Source organism: Anser anser, assembly GCF_964211835.1.
Source record: "Anser anser genome assembly, chromosome: 1".
In the NCBI taxonomy this organism is placed as follows: Eukaryota; Metazoa; Chordata; class Aves; order Anseriformes; family Anatidae; genus Anser; species Anser anser.
Window position 1 is genome coordinate 104,488,543 of NC_139720.1, and position 24,010 is coordinate 104,512,552.

Consider the following 24,010-nt stretch of genomic DNA (forward strand, 5'->3'; position numbering starts at 1 on the left):
TCAGAGGGGGTAGAAGTGAGGTAAAGAGGAAGAAAGAGAATATAGCAATCAGTGAGAGGAACTTTTGCTTGGCAGTATCCAAACTGAGGAAGCTCAGATGTATTTTGATGTCTGTGCTGTTTCATTTGTGTCTGTTAGTATAAGGAGACTCTGCAAAGGGGTAGATTTTCTTCCTAGCTTACTAGCTGCAAATGCTAGTTCCTTTTTCTTCTTTTTTGTTCTGATGCTTCTCCAGCTTTACCAGCTATGACAGATGAAATAATATATGCCAATCTGAAATTTGAAAACTGCAATGAGCTGAATAATGTCCCAGAGCCTGAAGTTCCTAAGGAAAAAGGTGTAGTATCTATTAAGCTTTTATGATTTATTCTTGCTAATGTAGATGGGACGGGGAATACTTTTAACTTAATTGCATGCCCAATGGGCCTTTGTTAGCTTTTTTACCCTCAGAAGAGTTATACTAGTTATACATGTGTCCTGTTTTTTGTTGCTTTCATTTCTGCCTGAACTTTTCAGAGTTTGGAAGGTGTACCTCAAACAATTATCTTATTATTTCATGAAAATGTATATTAGTGAGAGTTATACTAAGTTCTACAAATAGTTCTAATTGTTTAAACCTCAAAAGTGTTAACTTCAGTAAATTTTTAAAGTTTATCAGATCCATTTAATTTCTTCTTATGCTTACATTCAGGTTTAGAAATCAAATAACTTTAATTGACTTGATTGCTCTCCTTAGGTTCTAGCCTGAATTAATGCAGTGGTCTCTGAAATGGTTATATTTATTAAAGCACTGAATGTATTTTAAATTCTGGGAGTTCTGCATAATTTTGTGTCAAATTGCTTACAAGTGTCTGTGACGATGAGCTCTTGATTTGAATGATGCAGCTGATGAGCACAAACGACATACAAAGTGCGAGCTGTTTGTGGAGTCAGGCTCTGGGAGCAGAGTTTTACAGATAAGAGGACAAGATACTTATGATTCAAAGAGAATTTTGTAGGGGACTTTCTGTAAAATAGCAGTGTTCCTTAAGTTACAGTTTTGAACATTTCCAAAATATAATTCAGGGGCTAAAACAAACAAACATACAAAACAAAACAAACAAAACAAAGCAAACATATAAACAAAACAAAAGAAAACAAACCAAAAAAACCCCTCAACTCTCTTTGCATTAAGCTCTAGTCTTCTTTTTCTTTAACATCTGATGACAGCAATATCCTCATATGTCCCTAGAAGTACTCTTACTGTGTCCCAGAGTGGAAAACATATTTCATGAGAAAGCCCCATCCTGAGAGGGCACAACAAAGTTTGTCCATTATTTTACAAACATCAATATGGGGGAAAAAAGGAAAGGAAAAACAAACAAACAAACAAAAAACACAATCTATAAATCTATCCATTCTGGGACCACAAGAGGCCTACTGTAGAGGAAGGAGGACCTAGTCCAAGGATCATTTGGCTGTGCCAGATGTAGCAGTAGTAGTGTAAGGTTGCACAGTATTTTACATGGAACTTTACCTAAAGAAACTCTTAAGGCAATACTTCAAATAAAACAGTCAAAGCTAAAACTACTCCTTGGTCTTAATTCATACTGCTCTCCAGAAAATACTTTGTATTTATATATGAAACCTCATGATTAGACCATAAAATCTTTCTTCTCATCTAAATGTTTCAAGGAATGTGGGCTATAATGCTTTCAGTCTTCAGCCTGGAACTGTAACTTTGTAGGGGTAGGAGCAATTTATTTTTGCCCTTTAACTCCAATTCATGCTAGTCTACTTATCAGCCTGCCTTATTGAATTAAATTTCTACTACTGAGGCTCTCCAGATACCTAATATTCAGCTTCAGAACATGTACAGAAGCACCTTGACTGTAAAAAATACATGTGCCAGCAGTCAATGTATCCTTATGTCTTGTTAAGATGTGAAAGGCATATGATTCTCCTGTGCAGGCTTTATCTCCAATTGTCTTTTATTGCTCACTGCCTGTGAGATCAGTCTTTGCAAAATAATGCAGAAGGGAAGAGTTTTTCTTTTGTTGTTTTTTTTTTTCAATGGCTTGGGTATTTCTACCTTTATGCAATACTAAGTATTTATAGCCCTTCTCTAGACTGGGGTTGTACTCTATGATGAAATGTGGGAGCAGGGAGAGAGGAAGATGTAATATATATTTAGCAAGACTTTTGTCAGTGTCTCTTACTGATATTGTCATTTTAAAGCTGAAGAAGTAGAGGCTGGGTAGTGGGCTGTGAGGTGGGTTGAAATCTGTCTAGACTACTAGGCTCAAAGGGGAATAAGCGATGTCTGAATGTCTGTTTGGTGGCTAGAAATAAGCAGAATACCTCAGGGGTTGATATTGAGACAATAGTGTTCAATCTAGAACCTGAAAAATGACACTGAGCATGTCCTCAGCAAATTTATAATGATACTAAATCAGGGGTAGTGGTTGACCAAATGACAGAACTTCAATACAAAGGAACCTTAAGAAACTTGAGGACTGGGTAAGCAGACACTCCATCAAATTGCACAAGGGGAAGCATGAATTTGTGCAGTGGGGCCGGACTAATCCCAGTCAGTGATACAAACTGGGAAGCAGTCTGGCTGTGGAGAGCCCTGCTGGAATGTTTTTGGTGAATGGAGGGGTTAAATATGAGTCAAGCAGTGATTTATTATTGCAAACATGCTTTCATTGTAAGCTACCTACTGAGCTACATGAGCAGAATCATGGCCAGCATGTTGAAGGAAGTTTTTACTTCCTTCGATGCAGCACAAGCGGATCAACACTTTGAATACTATGCCACAGTTCAAGACAACATCTGGTGTTTGAATTTCTTTCAATTGTTATAGTTCCTCAGCTTGGGTTTCTACAGTGTGAGGTCTTGTATTACATTCTGCCTGGGCTTGCTTCACCACAGATGTTGACCACAGATTGCACATTTTTCTGCATAGTTCCCACTCCTGTTCCTTCATCCTTTCAGTTCCTGTTCCTTGAGCACTTCACTGTCCAATTTTAAATCCACCTTTCACTTTTCTAGACTAGCAATTTCTTCTCCATGTTTCTTTTTTTTACTGACTTTATTGTACTAAGTCAAGCTGTTTGCAACTGTCCACAAAGCTTATATTGTGGCAAACTTAATATCTGCCTTGGATTTAGTGCTTTCCCATTTTTGTGAAATACTAGCTAGAAACCTTAAATACCAAGAATTGCCACGGGACTTTACTATAGCACGCAAATTTACCAGATTACCACAGAAATATACTGCACATCACAAATTGCCACAACAATATAGTACATATTTGTTTTCAGCTTTCAGTAATCTGTTTTCTAAAATTCACAATACCTTGATTTCACAGTTTATCACCTTGTAAAGGACTGAGGCTGTCCACATTCTCCACTGCATTGTTGTGGTCTCTCGCTCTCTTACCTTGTCTGGCCATCTTCTACTGTGTGCAAAGACACTCTGCAGCAGGAATATACTACCGTAATGTAGAAAGCAATGATTTATTGACTTACACATCACAAAGATCTCTGGAATTTAATGAAGCTAATGTGTGTTCACCATTCCCTTAGTATCACAATACCAATTCAACACTGAATTATTCCTAGGACTTCCCACTTCATCCCACTCTTGGTGGCCAGTAGTCCTGATTTTGATCACAATATGCCTGGCATTGCTGATGGGGCTGATGACTCTGGCAATTTTATGTAAGTATCAATGCATTTTTTTTTCGCTGGGGGGCTCAAGCTACTGAATGATATCAGACTGACATCTCCTTCAGGTGCAATTTCTGGTTCAGCTGAGAACAGGCAAACCAAGACAACAGCAAGTCAGCCTTCCCAGATATATTCACTTGCCACAGCATCTTTATTCTCTTCTAGATGTGATGAGGCTAGAAGTGAGCAATAAGGAGAGGAGCTGGAAAGAACTGGAATAGGAGATTAACTGCTTTCTGTGGCTGCCATTGTCTGGTCTCCTTAAAACTGTGTTCACAATCCTGCTGTACTGACTAATGATGGGTTAATTTGCTGTTGACAAGTTTGAGTAATTCTGGATCTGAAGGGAAGGGAAAAGCTCTGTATCACAGTAAAGAGGCTGTTTCCATTATTTCACATCTGTAACAATTCCAATGTGTGATCCAGAGCTGAAGTTCATGTTTTTAGAAAAGAAGCACAGCCTGGAAAACAATACCATGGAAATATATGCTAAAAGTGACACTGATTTTTTTTATTCATTCATGGCCAAATGAGAAATAGAATTCCACTAGTCAAACAGCCATAGCTGTAGAAATACACTATGCAAATGTTCTCCACCTCAGCAGCCCTTACAAGTAACCATTCAGGGAGGAATATCTCTCATATGGTTTATTTTTCCCTACTAACCTGCTAAGCCATTCCCTGGTGAACAGTACAGGGAGTTCTTACTGTAAGTTTCAGTTTCCCAAGGTTCCAAGGATTACAGGACACAGATTAGAGACCTCAACATGACAAAGAATGATCTGCATGCACATTTCTCAAAAATGCTGCAAGCAATTGGAAATCAGCTGTGCTTGGGAGGAAGAAAAGACCTTCAAAATAATGGTAAATTAACATGTTTCCATGAGGTTTTGGCTTTCAATGTGACAGGGAAGAAAATGAGGTGTGTCTTCTGTGTCTACTCAAGTCTGCCTCCCCATATGAGTCTGTGTCTTCCCAGATGTGACCACCTAGAAAGTAGGCAATGATCATGTCTGCCTCCATGCAGTTCCTGCGGCCCAACCTGGCCAGATGCACACTGGCATTGAGTTTGGCAGCAGTACCTAGGTATCAGGATTTGGTCTGCATAAGAAAGAGGTTCTATGGGATGCCTTGTGGACATGCCAGTTCAGTTACTCCTAGTTTGGTGACCTCTGTGATATGCTTATCTGCATCTAATAGACAAACCCAGTTAGAGATTTTACAGTGATGTCTGAGAGTTAAACAACTTACTCCACTCTATGCAAACAGAAGTCCGCAGGCAGGACAGTGTGCTAGTAGTCTCCCCAGGTAAGACAGAAATCTCCTAAAGTCTGAGATGATGTGTGCTGAAGCATCAGCTAAAACAGCCCGAGAGTTTATTTACTCTGTCTCCTGACTGTGTCCAGTGCAGAACTGTTTGTGAAATCAGTTTGCCACAGTTCAGTTACTTAAGTGGCATCTGACAACGAGCCAGTGAGAGAAGCAGTTGCCTTCAGAAACTACATTCAGAGGAGTCAGAAATCCTGTTGTGACTGTTGAGAAGGGGGATTTCATTTCATTTGTACAGATATTGTTCAACATACAAACTAACTGTCTAGGACTCCTGCTTAGTCAATGAAGAGAAACTGTCAGTGCAAGGATACAGTCCATTTCCTCCCAAGAAAGACAACTGAAATGACAAAAAAAAATGTTTTTCACACCTGTTTTTTCCATTACCTAAAATGTGAATCCAGATGGGTTCACTCACATGAAGCGAACTCATCACTGCAGAATCCTGAAATAAATCTCATCTGCAACACCTGAAGCTCCCTCAAGGCCTAATGGAATGAGATGGGCAGTGATTAAGTTTTCATCACTTTCATTACCCAAACCTTCTGGGACCACACTGAGACTTTGACTGAATTAGGACAGCCACAAACATCCCTGCTCTATAGGAATTTTGTTGCCACAGGTCGAGAATGATATTATGCCAAGGGCAGCCTAGGAGCAGCAATGAAGTGACAGTTTTCTTTTCCAGATCTAAACTGTGTGCTCTGCCCTACAAACTGGAAGTGGCCAGGTGACGGTGATACGTGTTACTACCACTCTACTGAACAGAAGACATGGCAACAGAGTAATGGGTTTTGTTCCTCACAAAACTCTACTCTTCTGCTGGTAAAAGATACAGCAAAGCTGGTATGGCCTGTTTTCTGACTCTTTAGAATGAAGGAAGCTGCCCTATTGCAAGAACAGCAATGTTAGCCTGATGAGTTTGGTAGAGGGCATAGACCCTGTAAGTTAGGACAGCCCCAGTTCTTCCATTACACAGCAGAGGGACTATGAAGTTAGCAGTTCCCTGGCACTTCACATGTCATTTTCTTAAATGGCACTGTGAGCTGAGCAGGACATTTTCTGCAGTGGTTATGTTGCTCTGGCAAGGGCTAAGACATAGGTCTGGTCACTGCCACAGAAAATGCTGTCCTTTCAGCTGCTGGTGGTCAGCAACAAAACATCTTACCATGGTTTGCTGTGGCTCTTACTACTAGAATGACTGGTGAAAGTAGGTTTATGTCTGTTTAGTCATTAATTTAACAAGTGTTATGGATCCTTACAAGGATTTGCTAAGATGTGAGTGTGAAAACCTCTTTCAACCTGTTCTCCCACCAGACAAACCATAGTTATCCCCGTTTTGTGAAAGTTCTTTCCACCAGAATTAGTCTCATTCTCAAATAAGATGAAAACACTTGGGAATGAGTTGCTGAAGTCTGGCCTAACATTTTAGTAAGTGAAAACAAACTTGGGTGGGAAGATAAAATGCCAGGTGTAGACTGAAATAATGCTTTTACCACAAGATCACAGCACACCTATTGGAAGTGAAGGCAGAAAATATATCCCAAGAGCTAGTGGTCAGAGCTTGGCCTGTCTGCCCTCCAACACATGACAATGGGGATTCTCCCCTCGCTGAGCTGCAGGGTGCAATGTTTCCCCCAGAATGAAGGGAAAGTAACTTTATTCTCATCTTCTCAAATTGGTTACTACAAAGATTGAGAGGTGCAGTTTGTTCTACCTTTCTTAATCAGGGCACCAAGAGAGATGAAGAAAAAAAGAAAACGGAGAAGTGCCATAGGAGTAAGAATGGGAAGTGAAGGAGGAGAGCAACAGAAAAAAAAAATTCAAATATTCAGAGATTTCCCTCAAATAGGAGGGAGAAAGTCAGCATCATTTCAGTTTATCTTCTTACCTGTTCTGGTAAGAGAATTTTTTAAGAAGGGAATATCACTAACTGCCTAACTGTAAAACCTCCTCTACTTGTCATGTTTCAGCTTTTGGAAACAAGTAAATGATGATGCAGCCACATGTAAATGTTTCACAAATCAAACCCAATGGTTCCTTGGAGCAGCTTTCTTTTCACTGATGAAAATGCTAAGGGCAAAGTAAAAGGGGAGGAATGATGCATAATTAAAAGGGAGAACAATGATCCAATGTTTCTCTCAAAGGGTTTAAATCAGGTAGATAAGGGTGACATTGTCCTTCAGGATTGTAAGTGTATCTTTGTGATTAAAAGTAGCTCTCCTATCATCTCTCTTTGGACAGTAGACCTTTCCTTTAAGAGCAGAAGTGGTCATGATAGGTTAGCAATATTTTTTTTTTTATGTTCTTTGAGCAGTTTCCATCAATGCTTGCAACTTCTGTGACAATGTCTTGAATATCTATTTTGAATTATTCTTACTTTGCATAGGAACTGGTTAAAAAAATTCCTAGAAAAACATTCTGGCTTGGATTATCATTTAGAGCTGAAAAGCAAGGCTGGTTCTGGGCAGACAACACAACTGTTACAGAAGAACAAAAGTCTTGGTAAGTTTTAATAATGCAGTACATAAATTTGGTCCTCACCCATATGCTACTCCCACTTCTTCTAACATCAAAAAAAACATAGGATAGACAGCTTCTATGCAACTTTTTGTGTATTCTGGGTCTTCCTTTTCCATTTCAGACTTTTCTTAGCCTCACCCAGGACTGATTCTAGGCTGATCTAGGCACTAGTGCTGGCGGGAAAAAAGGTGCCTGGAAGTTTCTATTCACAATTTAGTTTCAGACTGACCATAAATGTCATACATTTCTCTTGTATTTGACATCTTGTTTCAGTGAGGACACATGGAAAAAACTCCAAGAGAAAAGTGTTTTGCTTTGTGCTTTTTATTTTATTTTATTTTATTTTATTTTATTTTATTTTATTTTATTTTATTTTAAGATAAGGCACCATTTATTTTCTAGAATAACTTCACTTCTGTTTAACATATTATTTCAGAAATACAATATATTTTTCTTCTTGCTTTCCAGCCTGCTTTGCCAATTTTCATTATTGGACAGTGTCCTCTTAACTGATACTCTACACTCAGTACCCAGCAGTTAGTGTTTCTTACTGTCAGGTACAGCGAAGGTTTGGAATCCAGCCTTACAGTCTGCTAGGAGTGTTTGTAGGCATATTCAGGACAAGGCCAGCCTCCTAGGTGTTGTTGCATTATGTTGCTAAACTCTTTGTTTCTTTGTTGGGGTTATGTATTCTTTGTGAAAGATAAATGAGGACTTCTTGCAAAGATGGCTCTCTCTGAAAAGTGTGAGAATGTACAATTTGAATGAGGTGAGATGAAATAATAAAGATTTTTCCATCCTAGGACAAATAATTTACAACTTCCCCACTTATGCGGATATATTTACAATCGTGTCATATACAGCCATCGATGTGATGAAATTAATTACTATGTCTGTGAAAAGCCTGCCATCCAATTGCAGCGACGTAACAACAACCAGCAAGAGGAATGGCTTGTCAGATCAAGAGGATTATGAGAATATTTATATTTAGAAGATGTTCGACATGGCTGATTTTTTTTTTTCTAATTTATCACATGAGAATTTAAATATGTTGGGTCAGACCTAATACATTTTCCCATTTTCATTCTCTATCAGACACATGTAAAAATGTCTTCACACTAAGGAAACACTTATGGTGATGGGCTCCAGGAGCAATCCATGCCTGTTGTTCCAGTTCCAAAATGGCCAAACTATTACTCCGTTTTAGCCAACATCAGTGATGGACAAAATGGGCAAAAGTGGTTGCCCAAGAGCAAAAAAAAAAAAACAGTATCAAGGCAAATGTATAAAGATATTGCTCCTACCACCATCCACTGATAACAGCCCTAATACCACTTGTTGGTTCATAACCGTGTAGTTGTAACATAACACAAATGATGAAGATTAAATGCTTCCATTCAGGACACGCTTCTGAGGTCTTGTTGGTCTGACTGCTTTAATACACTACTAGGATGGAATATACAACACACAAACAATTATTCTCAAAAGGTGGGCCAGGGTGTTCTTGAACAATATGAATAATGGTAACTCATCATTCACATCTCTGTGGTAACATTTCATAGCCGTTCCTTTCAATTTGTTTTGTACCTGTTCCTGTCTTTTGCAGTGAAAATGCAGATCTTCTGCCCAGTGACTTCCCAGAGAGTCTCTTGGTGTTTATATTAGATATATGAGAAATCTGACATGGAAGGTGTCCTGAGCATGCCATATCCTCTCTTGCTAATGAAGGGCCTTTTGGCATAAATAATTCGCCACAAATAAATAAATAAACAAATAAGTCTGATCTTGTTTTCTCTAACAACAGAGTTACTGCAAGGTAACAGAAAAGGTGTTTCTAGGATGTTTCTTCGTTTGTGAGATAGGCCTAAGAGCAGATGGGTGAATCCTGTTTTTTTTTTTTTTTGAAAGTTTGTTGAAGACAGACATGAGCTCAGATTGACAGCTGTCCACACAATAGGAAGCCACAAGGCTACATCGTACCTTTCTGTGGCCTTGGTCTTTCAGGTGACCTTACTTCTTGTCCAAAACCACTCTGTGGTGCAGGAACTGTATCTGTTACTGCAAAGGCAGCTGGGATTAGAGTAGTTTCACAGTGCACTAGTGTACTAAAACAGAAGCAGCTAGCTTTTTCTTTCCAAAAAACAATAACTAAAACACTCAAACAATCAACAAACAAACAAACAAACAAACAAACAAAAACACTCCAGAGAAGAAGGAGGGAAGGCAGTGTCCTACCATTTACTGCAGTTGTTCACAGTACTGAAGTGAAAAATCTAGTCCAGCAAGGCTGAAGATGGCAAAGGACACATCCTGGTGGTGGTGAAACATTGTAGGATTTAAAGGTGCATTGTCTGACTGTATTTTACATTAAAAGAAAGTTTTGCTTACAGAGGGAGAGATATTAGAAATTTGCTGATTATGTATTGGTTGTGATGGCATTTTTGAATCAGTTGTACACAGCGGTGTGTTTCACTTTTCTAAAATCTACTCCTCCTGCCTCCCAAGTGATAAACTCTAGCTATTGCAATTTGCAAGGTCACATTCTAGTTAATAGAGACATTTTGTTCTGATAACTTTTACACATCTGTTATGTTCAAATGTAGACCAAAACTTCTTGTCTTAATCTATCTTCCTTGTCATTTTATTCTGAAGAAACAAGAAATTTTGCCTTCCTGGATCATTAAATGGACAGAGTGATGGCGAAGCCTCATCATATTGCCTTTGTTACAAACTGTTACTTCTATTCTTGCAGCAGAATCTATTTTAAAGGGTGACTCTGTAATAACAATAATAAAAATAATAATTCATCAGGCTGCTTATTGAATTCAGATCTATGAAAATAATACAGGAAAATGCCTTTTACATCCTGTTTTCCCTCCTGAAAATCATATGAGAGAAAAGTTATTGCAAAGGGTTTTCATTTAGTGCTTGAGAAGTTGTTGTAAAGACTGAAGAGGTTAGTCACAGAAAACTGCGGCCTAATGCAGTAGCATAGACATATTTGACTCCCAGTTATCTGCAGAAAAGCCCTTGACACTAAGGTGCCAAAACAAAATTTTCAGGGCTGATGCACAAGTATTTTTGCACCATATTTAGTATGAGGCACTCATGAGGTATTATGAAGGCATCATGAATACACACTGAATGCTACACCTTTTGTGTTTGCCTGTATAGGAAAACCAATTGGAAATATCCTTTACTCCCAGCTTTTCCCTCACACCTTCTCTTTGCATATGGATAACATAATTCAAGCATACATGCAGCCAGAAGTATTTCTGTTCTGAAAAAATCTACCATCTGCACAAGAAGATAGTAAGAACAGCTCAGTCATTATAGTGTATTTCCATTCTGTTGTTATTTTGCAAACAGGAAACTCTGAAATTTACACAGGAACAGGAACAGCTACCACAGAAATTCCTCTCTTGCATTTTCCTTCTGACTCACCATGTCACCACAACATGAATCACCATGTCTGGGCAATTGCTCTGTTACAGAGAGTCAGTCACTGTCTGAAGATGTTTAAGGACTACAGCTCAGCACTGGAAAAAGGCAAATGACTAGAGATAGAGAGTGAGGATGGATAAGCCATTTCTGCACTCTGACCTCTGCATACCCTGCAACAGCAGAGAGATCCTCAGTGTTGCCTTGCCTTTCTCTGACCCAGGCTGTGGCCATATCAATCATGTCAAGCTCCTGGTTTCACCATCCTGTCAGCTCAGTTTTTCTTCTCTCTTCCGCACTTTGAACTTTCTTTCTTTCTCTCTCTCTCTTCCTTCCTTCCTTCCTCCCTTCCTCCCTTCCTCCCTTCCTCCCTTCCTCCCTTCCTCCCTTCCTTCCATTCTCTTTCTCTTTCTTTCTTTCTTTCTTTTTCTTTCTTTCTTTCTTTCTTTCTTTCTCTCTCTCTCTCTCTCTCTTTCTCTTTCTCTCTTTCTCTCTCTCTCGTCCATCCGTCCTTCCTTCCTTCCTTCCTTCCCTCCTTCCTTCCTTCCTTCCTTCCTTTCTTTTCTTCTTCCTTTCTTCCTTTTTCTTTTTCTTTCTTTCTCTTTCTTTCTTTCTTTCTTTCTTTCTTTCTTTCTCTCTCTCTCTCTCTCTTTCTCTTTTTCTCTCTCTTCCTTCCTTCCTTCCTTCCTTCCTTCCTTTCTTCCTTCCTTCCTTCCTTCCTTCCTTTCTTCCTTCCTTCCTTCCTTCCTTCCTTCCTTCCTTCCTTCCTTCCTTTTTCTTTCTTTCTTTCTTTCTTTCTTTCTTTCTTTCTTTCTTTCTTTCTTTCTTTCTTTCTTTCTTTCTTTCTTTCTTTCTTTTTCTCTTTCTCTCTTTCTCTCTTCTTCTTTTTCTTTTTTTTTCTTTTTCTTTTTCTTTCTTTCTTTCTTTCTCTCTCTCTCTCTCTCTTCCTTCCTTCTTTCATTCCTTCCTTCCTCATCTCAGTGCTGTATCACTCACTTCCTTTTCTGCTAAAGGATTTCTATTAAGCTCTTTCCACCTGGCAGTCTCACCCCTCAGAAGAGAAAGCCCTGCTCCTGAAATATGCTTCTCAGCTCCACATATTGCTCTGTTGTGTCTGGGGAGGAGCAAAGCTCTTTTCTTATAAAATATCCCACAGAATTGACTGCACACCTCCCAGGATGTATATGTATTAACTTGCAGACTTCCTACTTGCCTGCTCACAGCCCTTCTTAACACAAAAAAGCAAACATCATCTGTCATAATCACTCAGAATTCAGTGCCAAGATACATGGAGATCCCTGTTAGCCTTTCTTGATAAATCAGGTACTCTCATCCTCTCCACTTGTTACTTGCCTTCTAAATCTGATTTGATTATTTTTTTCAGATTCAGAGATTAGGATTTTCCCCTAATGGTTCTCTTTCTGGATCTTCCTAACTAGATCCCAGTCTAAATATGCACATGGAAGTTAGAGGAGCATGGCTTGGAGTACCATTGGCTGTATTTGTAGCATTTATTTCAGTGAAAGTTTTCAAAATAATTTCATTTTTCCTTTCTTTCTTAATAGCATTTGGAAATGCAACCTATTGCTCTCAATGCAGCTCTTGTGCTGTATTTGTGCTCTGATGCTTAAACAGTTATCTCTCACAGCATAACTCGAAATAGCAACTATTTTGAGAGCATTGTATTTCAAGGAGGTAGAAAATCCTAATGTTTGCTATATTTACAGGATCAGATCAGATAGGTAGTTGAAGTAAACAGTCTTAGGCTCCAGTCAGGAACCAAGACTCTTGGTCTTCATGTTCAAGAAGAAATTACTACCCATCCTTGACAGAGTAATTGTATCTTCTTGACATGCTTTCAATGTGTTACACTTTCACTACGACACAGTAATCAGAACAGAGCCAGCTTCCTTCGTGGTTTCACTGAAAATGCTGAAATGTAAACCATTCCCATTGCTCCAGCTTTGGTCTTGCTGCAGAGTGCCCCATCTCCCAAGTACTGCTGTTGCCAGAAAAAAGTGTGACAAGCTGGAGATGGAGGATGAGGAAGGCTACACCACATTAAATTTACGACCCCCAGCTTCAGTTATTACTCGTGGATATTCAAACAGCAACAAATATCCTGCATTTAATGCTCCAGTCAGTTGTGGTACAGTAGACAGTAAGTACAGATGAAAATTATTTTTCTATCTAAGTCAGGATGTAACCTGAATTTACATAGTCTACTCTTAATTAAAGCTCATAGAAACAGCACAGAGAATAATAATGAAGTCTTGTGTGCTGTAGTGTCTGATCATAGAAGATATTTTTTCTGAAGTCTTTGAGATCTATATATACTACAGTTATTATTTTTTTCCTATTTGCTTTAATACAGAAGACAAATTTTACCTTTATATAGGTTTTTTGTTTGTTTGTTTGTGGTCTTTTTTTTTGTTGTTGTTGTTACAACTCATTTATAACAGCAGGGCACTGCAAGAGAGGAAGGCACTATAGTTTTATCAGATAATGCAGTCTTTGGAAATTGAAGCAGTTTCCTCAGCCATTGGAATTCTAAAACTACCCTGTTTATAAGGCCTAATAGCGAATGTAATCTCTTATGGGGGGTTATTTTTATTTATTTATGCTCAAAATGTTTCTATAACCAGATTGAGAGTTAACTAAGGTAGTGAATTGTGCCTATGAAATATCTGAGCCCATAAAAAGGTGAGCTTGAACACAGTTGCTGTTGCTCAGAATTTAACCAGCAGGCTTATGTGTGAAATAAGTATTATTGATGCTATTTAGGAGTAGAGTAGAGTAGTCAAAGACTAAACTAATATCAATCTGATACTGTTTGGAAAAGATCTAGGGCTATCCACTGAGAATGATTGCTTGAAAAGGAGGATGGAGAAGCTGTTAACAAGCAGGAGACAGAAAACTAAGGATGAATATTAGGAAGTCAAGTATAAAGGCAGAGTTTCCTGGAAAGAAATGAGGTGGCAAGCTCAGGAAACTCTTAAATGGCTTCGCAATGCGCATGAAGGTCATGTAAAGTAGATAGACCTATGCACAAGTTAGTTTAGGAGGGACCTATATAGCTCACCTCTCACTATTTGCTTTTTGAATGGACTAGCTGTAATGTCTGATTAAGTTGCTCAGGGTGTTGTCCACTTGAGTTTTGGAAACCTCCAGGGATGGAGATCTCACAGTATCTCTGGGCATTTGTTCCAAGTGCTGAAGGAGAATATTTTTTTTCCTCATATCTAAGCAGAAGTTTTCCTAATGCATCTTGTGACTGCTGTATTATACCCTTCCTCTAGACTTCTGAGTTGAGTCTAGCTCCATTTATAAAGCCCTTTTAGGGAGTGGAGGACTGAAATTAGGTCCACCCTTAGCATCCTTTTCACCAGGTTAAACAAGCCCAGGTACTTCAGCCACCTATCTTGACCATCCACCCAAGGGTACTGAGAGAACTGGCGGAGGAGCTGGCCGAGCCGCTTTCCATCATTTATCGGCAGTCCTGGCTATCGGGGGAGGTCCCGGTTGACTGGCGGCTAGCCAATGTGACGCCCATCTATAAGAAGGGCCGGAGGGCAGACCCGGGGAACTATAGGCCTGTCAGTTTGACCTCAGTGCCGGGGAAGCTCATGGAGCAAATTATCTTGAGGGTCATCACGCGGCACTTGCAGGGCAAGCAGGCGATCAGGCCCAGTCAGCATGGGTTTATGAAAGGCAGGTCCTGCTTGACGAACCTGATCTCCTTCTATGACCAAGTGACGCGCTTGGTGGATGAGGGAAAGGCTGTGGACGTGGTCTACCTTGACCTCAGTAAGGCTTTTGACACCGTTCCCCACAACATTCTCCTCGAGAAACTGGCTGCTCGGGGCTTGGACTGGCGTACGCTTCGCTGGGTTAGAAACTGGCTGGATGGCCGGGCCCAGAGAGTTGTGGTGAATGGAGTCAAATCTGGTTGGAGGCCGGTCGCTAGTGGAGTCCCCCAGGGCTCTGTACTGGGGCCGGTCCTCTTTAATATCTTTATTGATGATCTGGATGAGGGCGTCCAGTGCACCCTCAGTAAGTTTGCAGACGACACCAAGCTAAGTGTGTGTGTCGATCTGCTCGAGGGCAGGAAGGCTCTGCAGGAGGATCTGGATAGGCTGGAGCGATGGGCTGAGGTCAACTGCATGAAGTTCAACAAGGCCAAGTGCCGGGTCCTGCACCTGGGCTGCAACAACCCCAAGCAGAGCTACAGGCTGGGAGATGAGTGGCTGGAAAGCTGCCTGGCCGAGAAGGACCTGGGAGTATTGGTGGATAGTCGGCTGAATATGAGCCAGCAGTGTGCTCAGGTGGCCAAGAAGGCCAACGGCATCCTGGCCTGTATAAGAAGCAGTGTGGCCAGCAGGTCGAGGGAAGTGATTGTGCCCCTGTACTCGGCTCTGGTGAGGCCGCACCTCGAGTACTGTGTTCAGTTTTGGGCCCCTCGCTACAGGAAGGACATGGACGTGCTCGAGCGAGTCCAGAGAAGGGCGACCAAGCTGGTGAGGGGTCTGGAGAACAAGTCTTACGAGGAGCGGCTGAGGGAGCTGGGCTTGTTCAGCCTGGAGAAGAGGAGGCTCAGGGGCGACCTCATCGCTCTCTACAGTTACCTGAAAGGAGGCTGTAGAGAGGTGGGGGTTGGTCTATTCTCCCACGTGCCTAGTGACAGGACGAGGGGGAATGGGCTAAAGTTGCGACAGGGGAGTTTTAGGTTGGATGTTAGGAAGTACTTCTTTACCGAAAGGGTTATTAAGCATTGGAACGGGCCGCCCAGGGAGGTGGTGGAGTCACCATCCCTGGAGGTCTTTAAAAGACGTTTAGATGTAGAGCTTAGGGATATGGTTTAGTGGAGTACTTAGTGTTAGGTCGGAGGTTGGACTCGATGATCTTGAGGTCTCTTCCAACCTAGAGAAATCTGTGAATCTGTGAATCTGTGAATCTTGATGGTCCTCTGCTGGACTCTCTACAGTGAGCTGACAGCTCCCTTGAGCTGGGAAGCTCCACTTTGGACACAGTGTTCCAGATGTGGCTTCATGCCAAGTAGACCAGCAACCACTTCACTCAACGTACTGGCTACAGTCTTGCCAATAGAGCCCAGTGCTGGTCAGCTCTCACTGATACAAGGACACACTGATGGCTCACATTCACCTTGTCCACCAGGACCCTGAAGTCCTTTTCAGCACAACTGCTTTTTAGCCTGTCAGTCTTCCACCTGTACTGGTGCATGGAGTTGCACTGTTAGAGGTACAGGACTTGATGTTGGTCTTTCCTGAGCTCTGCTACACTTACAGCTAATTTCTAACATGTCTAAGACCCTAGAAATGGCAGGTCTACCCTGCAGCACATCAGTCTGCAATGCAGTGTCATCTGTGGTCTTTTGAAATTGCATTGATCAATGAGGGTTAGGGCAATCTCCCTCAACTTTTGCTATGTATGTTTGAGTTACGGACATCTGTGCACCTCTGGAGGTTAATTCTTCTCACCTTACAAAAGGCTTTTTCTCTGGACGTGCTTGCTCTGATACACTGGTCTCAAATAATAACTGTTGATATATGCAGCCTGAACACTAGCGAACAGATTGGGAAGAGTATTATAGAAAACTGCAGAGCACCACTTCCCAAAAGAATTATAAACATATGTGAAAATATTTTAATCGGGAGAGAGTCAGCTGTGAATTTCTGGAGGACTATATTACTGGTGAGACATGGAACCCTAATAGAAATCTGAAGAAAGAGCCTGAAGAAAGATGCACAGTTTAAGGCTGAAACATTGCAAATATTTAGAAATTCCAATAACAGTGCCCCAAATTAATTTTATATCCAACACTATATGTTGTTGTGTTTTTTTGTTTGTTTGTTGGTTGGTTGTTGTTTTTGTTGTTGTTGGTTTTTTTTTTTGTTTTTTTTTTTTCCCATTTGAGGTGGAGAGACTTAGAGCTTGTTTCATTCTTTCCAGGACTACGTGAACTGCAAAATCTAGTCTGGTCTCCTTCCTCATGATACAAGGTTTTGCCTTGAAGCATTAGAGCCTCAGTTAATAAATATTCTCAGTGGGTAGACTAATATTTCTCAAAACAAACAAATAAAAAATTCCTGGAAATTCAGGACAGTGATAATAAAAACTTTGCAATAAGTAAAAAAGAAGCTCTGCAGAAGAGATAAATATGAAGTGGTTATGTCAGAGAGGAGGCAATATCACTGTGTGGTGGTGAGAACTGTTCTTTTTGTTGCTAAATGTGTTTTTGTTGTTGTTGTTCCAGGAGTCTCTGCCTCATCTGCCAAAAGGTGGCCAGTGGCTTTTGCTTTCTTCATTTTGAGCCTGGTGTTGCTCATGGGGCTGGTGGCCTTGCTGTTCCTGTGTAAGTACTGTGCTGTCCTGGGGTACTATTATGGGAGTGAATCCCAGCAGTACTACTACTTCATCTGCCCCTGTTGACCATTCCTGCAAAGACCTGTGGAAATAGTATGGCAAGAACAGCAATTTCCTATCAAATCTCCTCTCCACTGTGCATCTGCACAAGTCACTCCAGATAACCTTGATCTGCATTTACAATCTTTACCCCATCCACACTGGCCTCCAGAAAAGCTTCCAGTTGCAACAATACTCCCACACTAACAGCCGAAACTGCATTTAAAGGAGTAAACGAGGAGTAAAAGACTGCACCCTTTCTCAGATTCCCAGTGTTCATAGCTAGAAGATTCATCCTCTCGGCTACGCTGGGTAATAGTGACCCCCTGTGACTGTTACTGGAATATTTCAGTTATCATTCCCTCTTTCTTGGATTGCAGGTTGTTGTTTTTTTTCAGGAATGACAATTTTATGATGTAATCTATATATCAAAGTATAGGGACTGGTGAATTTGCCCAAAGATTACAACAGATTTTCCGTAGAAACATTTCAATTAACAACTGAAGGTGAAGCCACATTGCTTATGGAAGCAGAGATAGAGTCTCCAGCTTCTTTTCAGGGGGAGGGAAGCAGTTGCAAATGCCTAGGACACTCAGGGTGTTCTGTAGCATCACAGAAGTGTTAGCTTAGAGGCAGTTGGACTATCAGTAACCCTAGATAATATAATCTGTAGCTTTGTCTATATTACTTTGGAAAAACTCTGAGAGTGGAGATGTTACCACTTCCTTTTCTACTGCTGAACCACACTTGTGGTGAAGAACTTTTCCTAGTGTCCAACCTGAATAGAGCAAATCTCAATTTGTGGCAGTCATTGCCCATTGTTATATCACTTTCTGTTGTCCAGGGCAGTTTTGCTCCCTCTTTGTAAGTGTTCTTCAGGTAGTTGTGGACAGTTATTAAATGCATATGTAATAAATTTGCATTTGGCTGAAAGTGTCCTCTCCTCTCCTCTCCTCTCCTCTCCTCTCCTCTCCTCTCCTCTCCTCTCCTCTCCTCTCCTCTCCTCTCCTCTCCTCTCCTCTCCTCTCCTCTCCTCTCCTCTCCTCTCCTCTCCTCTCCTCTCCTCTCCTCTCCTCTCCTCTCCTCTCCTCTCCTCTCCTCTCCTCTCCTCTCCTCTCCTCTCCTCTCCCCTCCCCTTTGAAAAAGGAATGAAATGAAGATGATGTACACACACAAATCAACTTGCAAATGAAACAGATAGTAAAAGAATGCCCAAAGCTACAATTTAAAACTCTTTAAAGAAAGTACTCTGATAAGAATTTTCATTCACTTCAGTTTTTCAGGTTCCCAAGGATTCTGCAGAAGGAAAGAAGCTGCAGGAAATGAGGGAAGCATTGTGTTCTGAAGGGAAAGAGAACAATGGTAAAAGTGGTTATATAAATAAACCCAAATCATCCCCTTTGAGAGCCCATTGCCTGAGAGACTATACAATCACAGGGAAAATAACCTGATCACCTACTGTTTGCTATTAACTGTGATAGTATTTGAGATGTGGATATGTGTATGTTAACATTCAAAATAACTCATCTCTCACAGGCCCCCCAGAAGCTCAGGTGATTCGTGGCTACTCTTAATCTTCTTTTCCCAGACAAACCATCAGTTAAAATCCTAGTATTCCTTGCAGATCTGCATAATATTCTCTCTCTGACTTTTAGAAACAAAATGTGCTCTCTGTCCAGCAAGCTGGCAAAGCAGTGGAGCTGACAGCTGCTTCTACATTTCAAAGCAGAAGAAAACATGGAAGGAAAGCCAGGAGTTCTGTTCCTCTAGAAACTCTACTCTTCTTGTGCTGAAAGAAAAAGCAAAGATGGTACAGCCTTAACCTCATATATTCCTTTACATCAAGTGTGTTTTAACTTCAAGAAATGTGGCGGGCAGAAAATGGTTTGGTCATTTACAGTGCCTTCATTTGGTTTTCCCTGTGTCAAGTGGTCTTCCTGCAAGCTACAGGATTTTCATGTCTTGAAACAATTTCTAAATTGTGTGTTATGAAGAATAAAATAAAACATTTTATAAAATACCTTAATTACCTCTAGGTTTTCACAGAGAAAACAAATTGCATTATAGCAGCTTGGAGGGGACTCCCAGCATGCAAAATACATACTTCTGTTATCTTTCTCCATAAGTTTTATTTCTGAGGGCTCCTAGCATCAAAACCACATCTACACCTGATCTAGAATGGCCGATTAACCATTGTGCTGTCATTCATGCTGTCTTTCACCATGGTGCTGTGCAAAGTGACAGTAAACAGGTTGGGTTTTGTCCTTGTGTTACACCCTTCATAGATTGACATTAACGATGGCAGAAAGGCTAGACTGAAGAGGATTATATTATGATGACTAAATAAGATTTAGGGAGTTAACAGTTTTGAGTAATCTTATTTATTTATTTATATTTGCTACCTAATTTAAAATCTGTGATTTGTTGGCAGGACCATATTTTCACTTATTGTACACATATACCTGGGAACTTCTGTTTCACCAGCTATTAAGCTTATACAAAGTCCAAACCTCCTTATTTGCTTTTTGCTACCTAAAACTTTTAAAAGGAAAGACGGTTCCCTGAAAATTCTTCTTTTTTCCATATGGAGTCAGTTTCAGATGGGGGTTCTCAATTCTCTTTTATTTTAAAGCATAAAGGTTGCCCATTTGAATTTTTTTTTAATGAAAATCAGATAGGTAGACACAAAAGTGGAGAAGTGGTTTATAACTGAGTCTACCAACACTGAAGAACTGCAAAGCTGGTGAAAGGGCTAGAAAACAGGAGTTTTCTATAAGGAGTGTCTGAAGACACTGGTGCTATTTAGTCTGAAAAAAAAAAAAAAAGAAAAAAAAAAGCTGAGGAATGACCTTGTCCCTCTTTACAACTACCTGGAAGGAGGTTGCAGCAAGGAGGATGTTGGTCTCTTTTCTCAGGTGACAAGGGACAAGATGTGAGGAAACAGTCTCAGATTGCACCAGGGAAGGTTTATATTGGCTATCAGGATAAATCTCTTCACAGAAAGAGTGGTTAGGCATTGGAACTGGCTGCCTAGGGATGTAGTGGAGTCGCCATCTCTAGAGGTATTTAAGAGACGTGGTTGGGGTACTTAGAGACATGTTTTAGTGGTGGACTTGGTAGTGTTAGGTGATGATTGGGCTTGATGATCTTAAAGATCTTTTCCAGCCTAAGTGACTCTATGATTCTGTGATCCTGAGCTCAGAATCCTGGTTCACACTGCTGAGCAACACCTGAACACCACACCTTCAACACTGAGTTCACGAGATAATTTTGGTATGAAATATAAATCCCTGGGTCATTGGATCTCAGACGTCTAGGTGTTTGCTTTTTCTTCCATGTTTGGTATATGCAACTGGAGTCAGACTGAAGCTAGCCCAGGTTAAGCCACCTGTAGATTTTAGATTTTGAATGAGTCCCTAAACATGCTAATAAGCAGTAGCAGAGTATATGGAGGATCTGAACAGGCTAAGATGATGAGGAACCTCTTAGGTAGTACTTGGACATGTAGGGAATGATCCAGGCTCCTAGGCATAGGTGTCTAGTGCAATCTGAGATGACCTGCATTGTCCTCTTTCACATTCAAGTAGTGCTTCATAAAGACACAGGTTCTGGGTCTTGTCTATCAGCCATATGTGAAAACTTGAAATTTTAAGCTATCTCAAATGGTGTTAAAGGCCTATGTTTAGGCACCAGAATCTGCCCTCTAGGCTGGGATTCATCTCACCTAACATCAGGCATCTATATTGTAAGTGGTCTGCAACTTCAAAGCTACTTTCTTAGGCTCCATTGCAGACAGTGGGAGATCTACAATACAGTCACTATTTTGTACCACTCCCACTACATGAGATGAGTCATATCTCAAGCTCCACTGGCTCTGTTGGCCATATCTTTGCAGACCTTAACTGGGGCCTTGACAGTGTTCCCATGTCTATATCCAAACTGTAGATACATAAAGGCAGTGTAGATACCTAAATGCAGGCGAGACAAAACATTTTTTTTCTTTATAAAAACAGTTCTTTTGCAGATCCGGGGTACATTTGTCTTGACACAGTTCAATAACTGATATTTGAATGATTCTATAATCAGAGCAGTCAGCACTGTTTCATGGAAAACAAGCATAGAAACAGTTACCTATTGAGTAAGAGTTGTCTCCTTTGGCTGCAGAACCTTCTCAGCTGGAAGATATACAGCTTGGGTATTATTTTTGAAATATTATTGTGATGATCTTCCCATTGCTACAGGTCTCTCTGCCACAGGATTCACAGTTTTATTGGGTTGGATTATCATACATCTCTGAAAGGAATGGCTGGTACTGGGAAGATGGAACAGCTCTTTCAAGAGAAGCCAAAACTTGGTAAGCCTTCGTAACTTAAGACCAGCGTGGTTCTCTCCTCTGGGCTCCAGTAAACTCCATGACATTTATGATTCCTTTTTCCCATGTTTGCCACATGTGCAGTGATGAAGGAACATGGATATCATTTAATCTGCTATAGGACTACAAATTCCTGTCCTGTGTAAGGAAAAATGGGTAACAAACTATAGCTCAGTCACACGCCCTGGACCCCAAAAGGCAACATAGTAGAAATAAAATAGCTCCAAAGGAGAAATAACTCTACATTCCAGTGGCAAATCATTATGACTACAAATCCAGATATAGAGATATACAGTACATGATGTCAGTAGGACATTATTAATCCATATCTTTTAATTTTCTAGGACAGTGTTATATGAACACATCTTCTGCGCTTCCTTATATGGACGGATTATTTATGCCAGTAACTCCTGTTTGACAAAGCAATTCTGGATCTGTGAGAAAGGTGCTATTCATTTTGCCTGAAGAAGCACTGCAAGTAGGGATGCAGGTTCTGTCACTGTTATATATCATTTCTAGGAACCAGATGTTTTAAATGTATTTTTATTTTAGTTTGTTTATCATACAGCTTTCTCAGAATGGTGATTCAAATAGATAGATTGGTAGAGACAAAACTTTCTCTTTGCCTGCATTTTATCTCCTAGGCTTATGAATGAGAGAAAAAATCTACAAGCTAAAAGCTAAAAACATAGGAGTTACTTTTAGAGAGTTAGCTACAGTCAAGAAATGATACTTGCATGACTGTCTAGAAGGTCAACCACACATTCTCTTAGATCTTTATATTTCTTAAGCCTCACTCAGAATTTCTTCTTTCCTCAGCATTTTACACCTGCTAGTCATAAACCACTCCAACTACATTCTTGATGATTTTACCCACTGAATTACTGTACATACTAACTAGTACACCCATAAACCTTTTTTTTACCATTTTGCCTAGTCAAGCCCTCATTCCTAAATCTGTTCTTCCAGCTCTTCCCCTTTTTGAGATATAGGAATAGAGAAAGAACACAAGTGTCTATTTACCCATAAAATTCTCTTTGCATGTGTACTGATATTTATAGAAACAAAAGGACATTTGTTAGTAGAGTACAGGGAATCCCTGGAAGCAATCTCTTTGAAAAGTAGAGCCAAATGTCATAGTGAGAATAAAATATTACCCAAATATAATTTCAGTGCTATCGTAAATATAATTGTTATACAAAAATTGCTATACAAAAAAAAATTGTTATACAAAAAACAGCAAGGATAGCAATGACATGCTCCATTCAGAGCTACATTCAATGAGAGCTCAAGCTAATGTGCAATCTATCGCCACAAATTTTACTTATGTTCTTCTGTTGTATCTACATTGTTTGGGATCTCTGGAGCCCAAGGAACATACTACATGACATGTATTATCAAAGTACTTGTCATACTTCCTAGAATAAAATGAAATCTCCAGATTTCTCAGTGGAGTTTTGTTGCATGACTTCTTTGAAGTTCTGTTTATGGAAATAGACATCTGTTTAGTATCACATATGCAAACTTTCCTTATATATATGTATATACACCTTGTATGTATGTTTGTTTGTTTGTATATGCCTTAGTACTTGGAAACTTTCCCTAAAATAAATGAAAAAAAAATGCTATGTCATTAATGTTTATTATTTAATTTGAAAATGATCTCAAAGACTGAAGTAGTTCCTTAGTTAAAAAATAAAAAACCCTCTACCTAATGTGCTGAAAGATGTTTGTAAACTAAATAAATTCACAATATTCAGTAGAGCCAAGTCCTAATTTATGGGTACTAGAGGTTTTCAAGATGGTTCTGTTCTGTGATTCTGTTTTATGAGCTACCAAGCTACCAGTCGAACTAACTAGAATTCCTTACTATTGCAATAGGAAGTGCATGCCTGAAAGTGAGGTACAATGTTTCATCTGGTAGATAGGGAGCCAGTAGGTGGGGACAAGGAGTGGAACGAAGCCCTCATATTCCACGAGGAAATGGTTAGCAAACTGCTACTCCACTTAGATGTACGCAAGTCTATGAGGACAGACTGGATCCACCCGAGGGTACTGAGGGAGCTGGTGGAAGTGCTTGCCAAGTTGACTTCCACTATTTATCAGCAGACCTGGCTATCAGGGGAGATCCCAGTTAACTGGTGGCTAGCAAATGTGACACCTATCTACAAGAAGGGCCAGAAGGAGGATCTGGAAAGCTACAGGACTG

General features: G+C 40.2%; 2 protein-coding genes across 2 annotated transcripts; both read left to right on the forward strand.

Annotated features, from left to right (window-relative positions):
• Nucleotides 1-63: 63 nt before the first annotated feature.
• Nucleotides 64-7,551, forward strand: LOC310885969 (C-type lectin domain family 12 member A-like; the record flags this gene model as incomplete). The annotated part of the gene is made up of 5 exons (XM_083809933.1): nucleotides 64-337; nucleotides 3,606-3,704; nucleotides 4,434-4,577; nucleotides 5,731-5,888; nucleotides 7,432-7,551. Exons 1-5 carry the CDS (start codon nucleotides 247-249, stop codon nucleotides 7,549-7,551), a joined length of 612 nt encoding a protein of 203 aa, XP_083666059.1. The 5' UTR covers nucleotides 64-246.
• LOC310885964 (natural killer cells antigen CD94-like) lies at nucleotides 7,432-23,427 on the forward strand. The gene is made up of 7 exons (XM_083809919.1): nucleotides 7,432-7,547; nucleotides 12,969-13,167; nucleotides 17,281-17,379; nucleotides 18,705-18,791; nucleotides 19,085-19,239; nucleotides 21,671-21,783; nucleotides 22,146-23,427. Exons 2-7 carry the CDS (start codon nucleotides 13,041-13,043, stop codon nucleotides 22,264-22,266), a joined length of 702 nt encoding a protein of 233 aa, XP_083666045.1. The 5' UTR covers nucleotides 7,432-7,547; nucleotides 12,969-13,040; the 3' UTR covers nucleotides 22,267-23,427.
• Nucleotides 23,428-24,010: the final 583 nt, after the last annotated feature.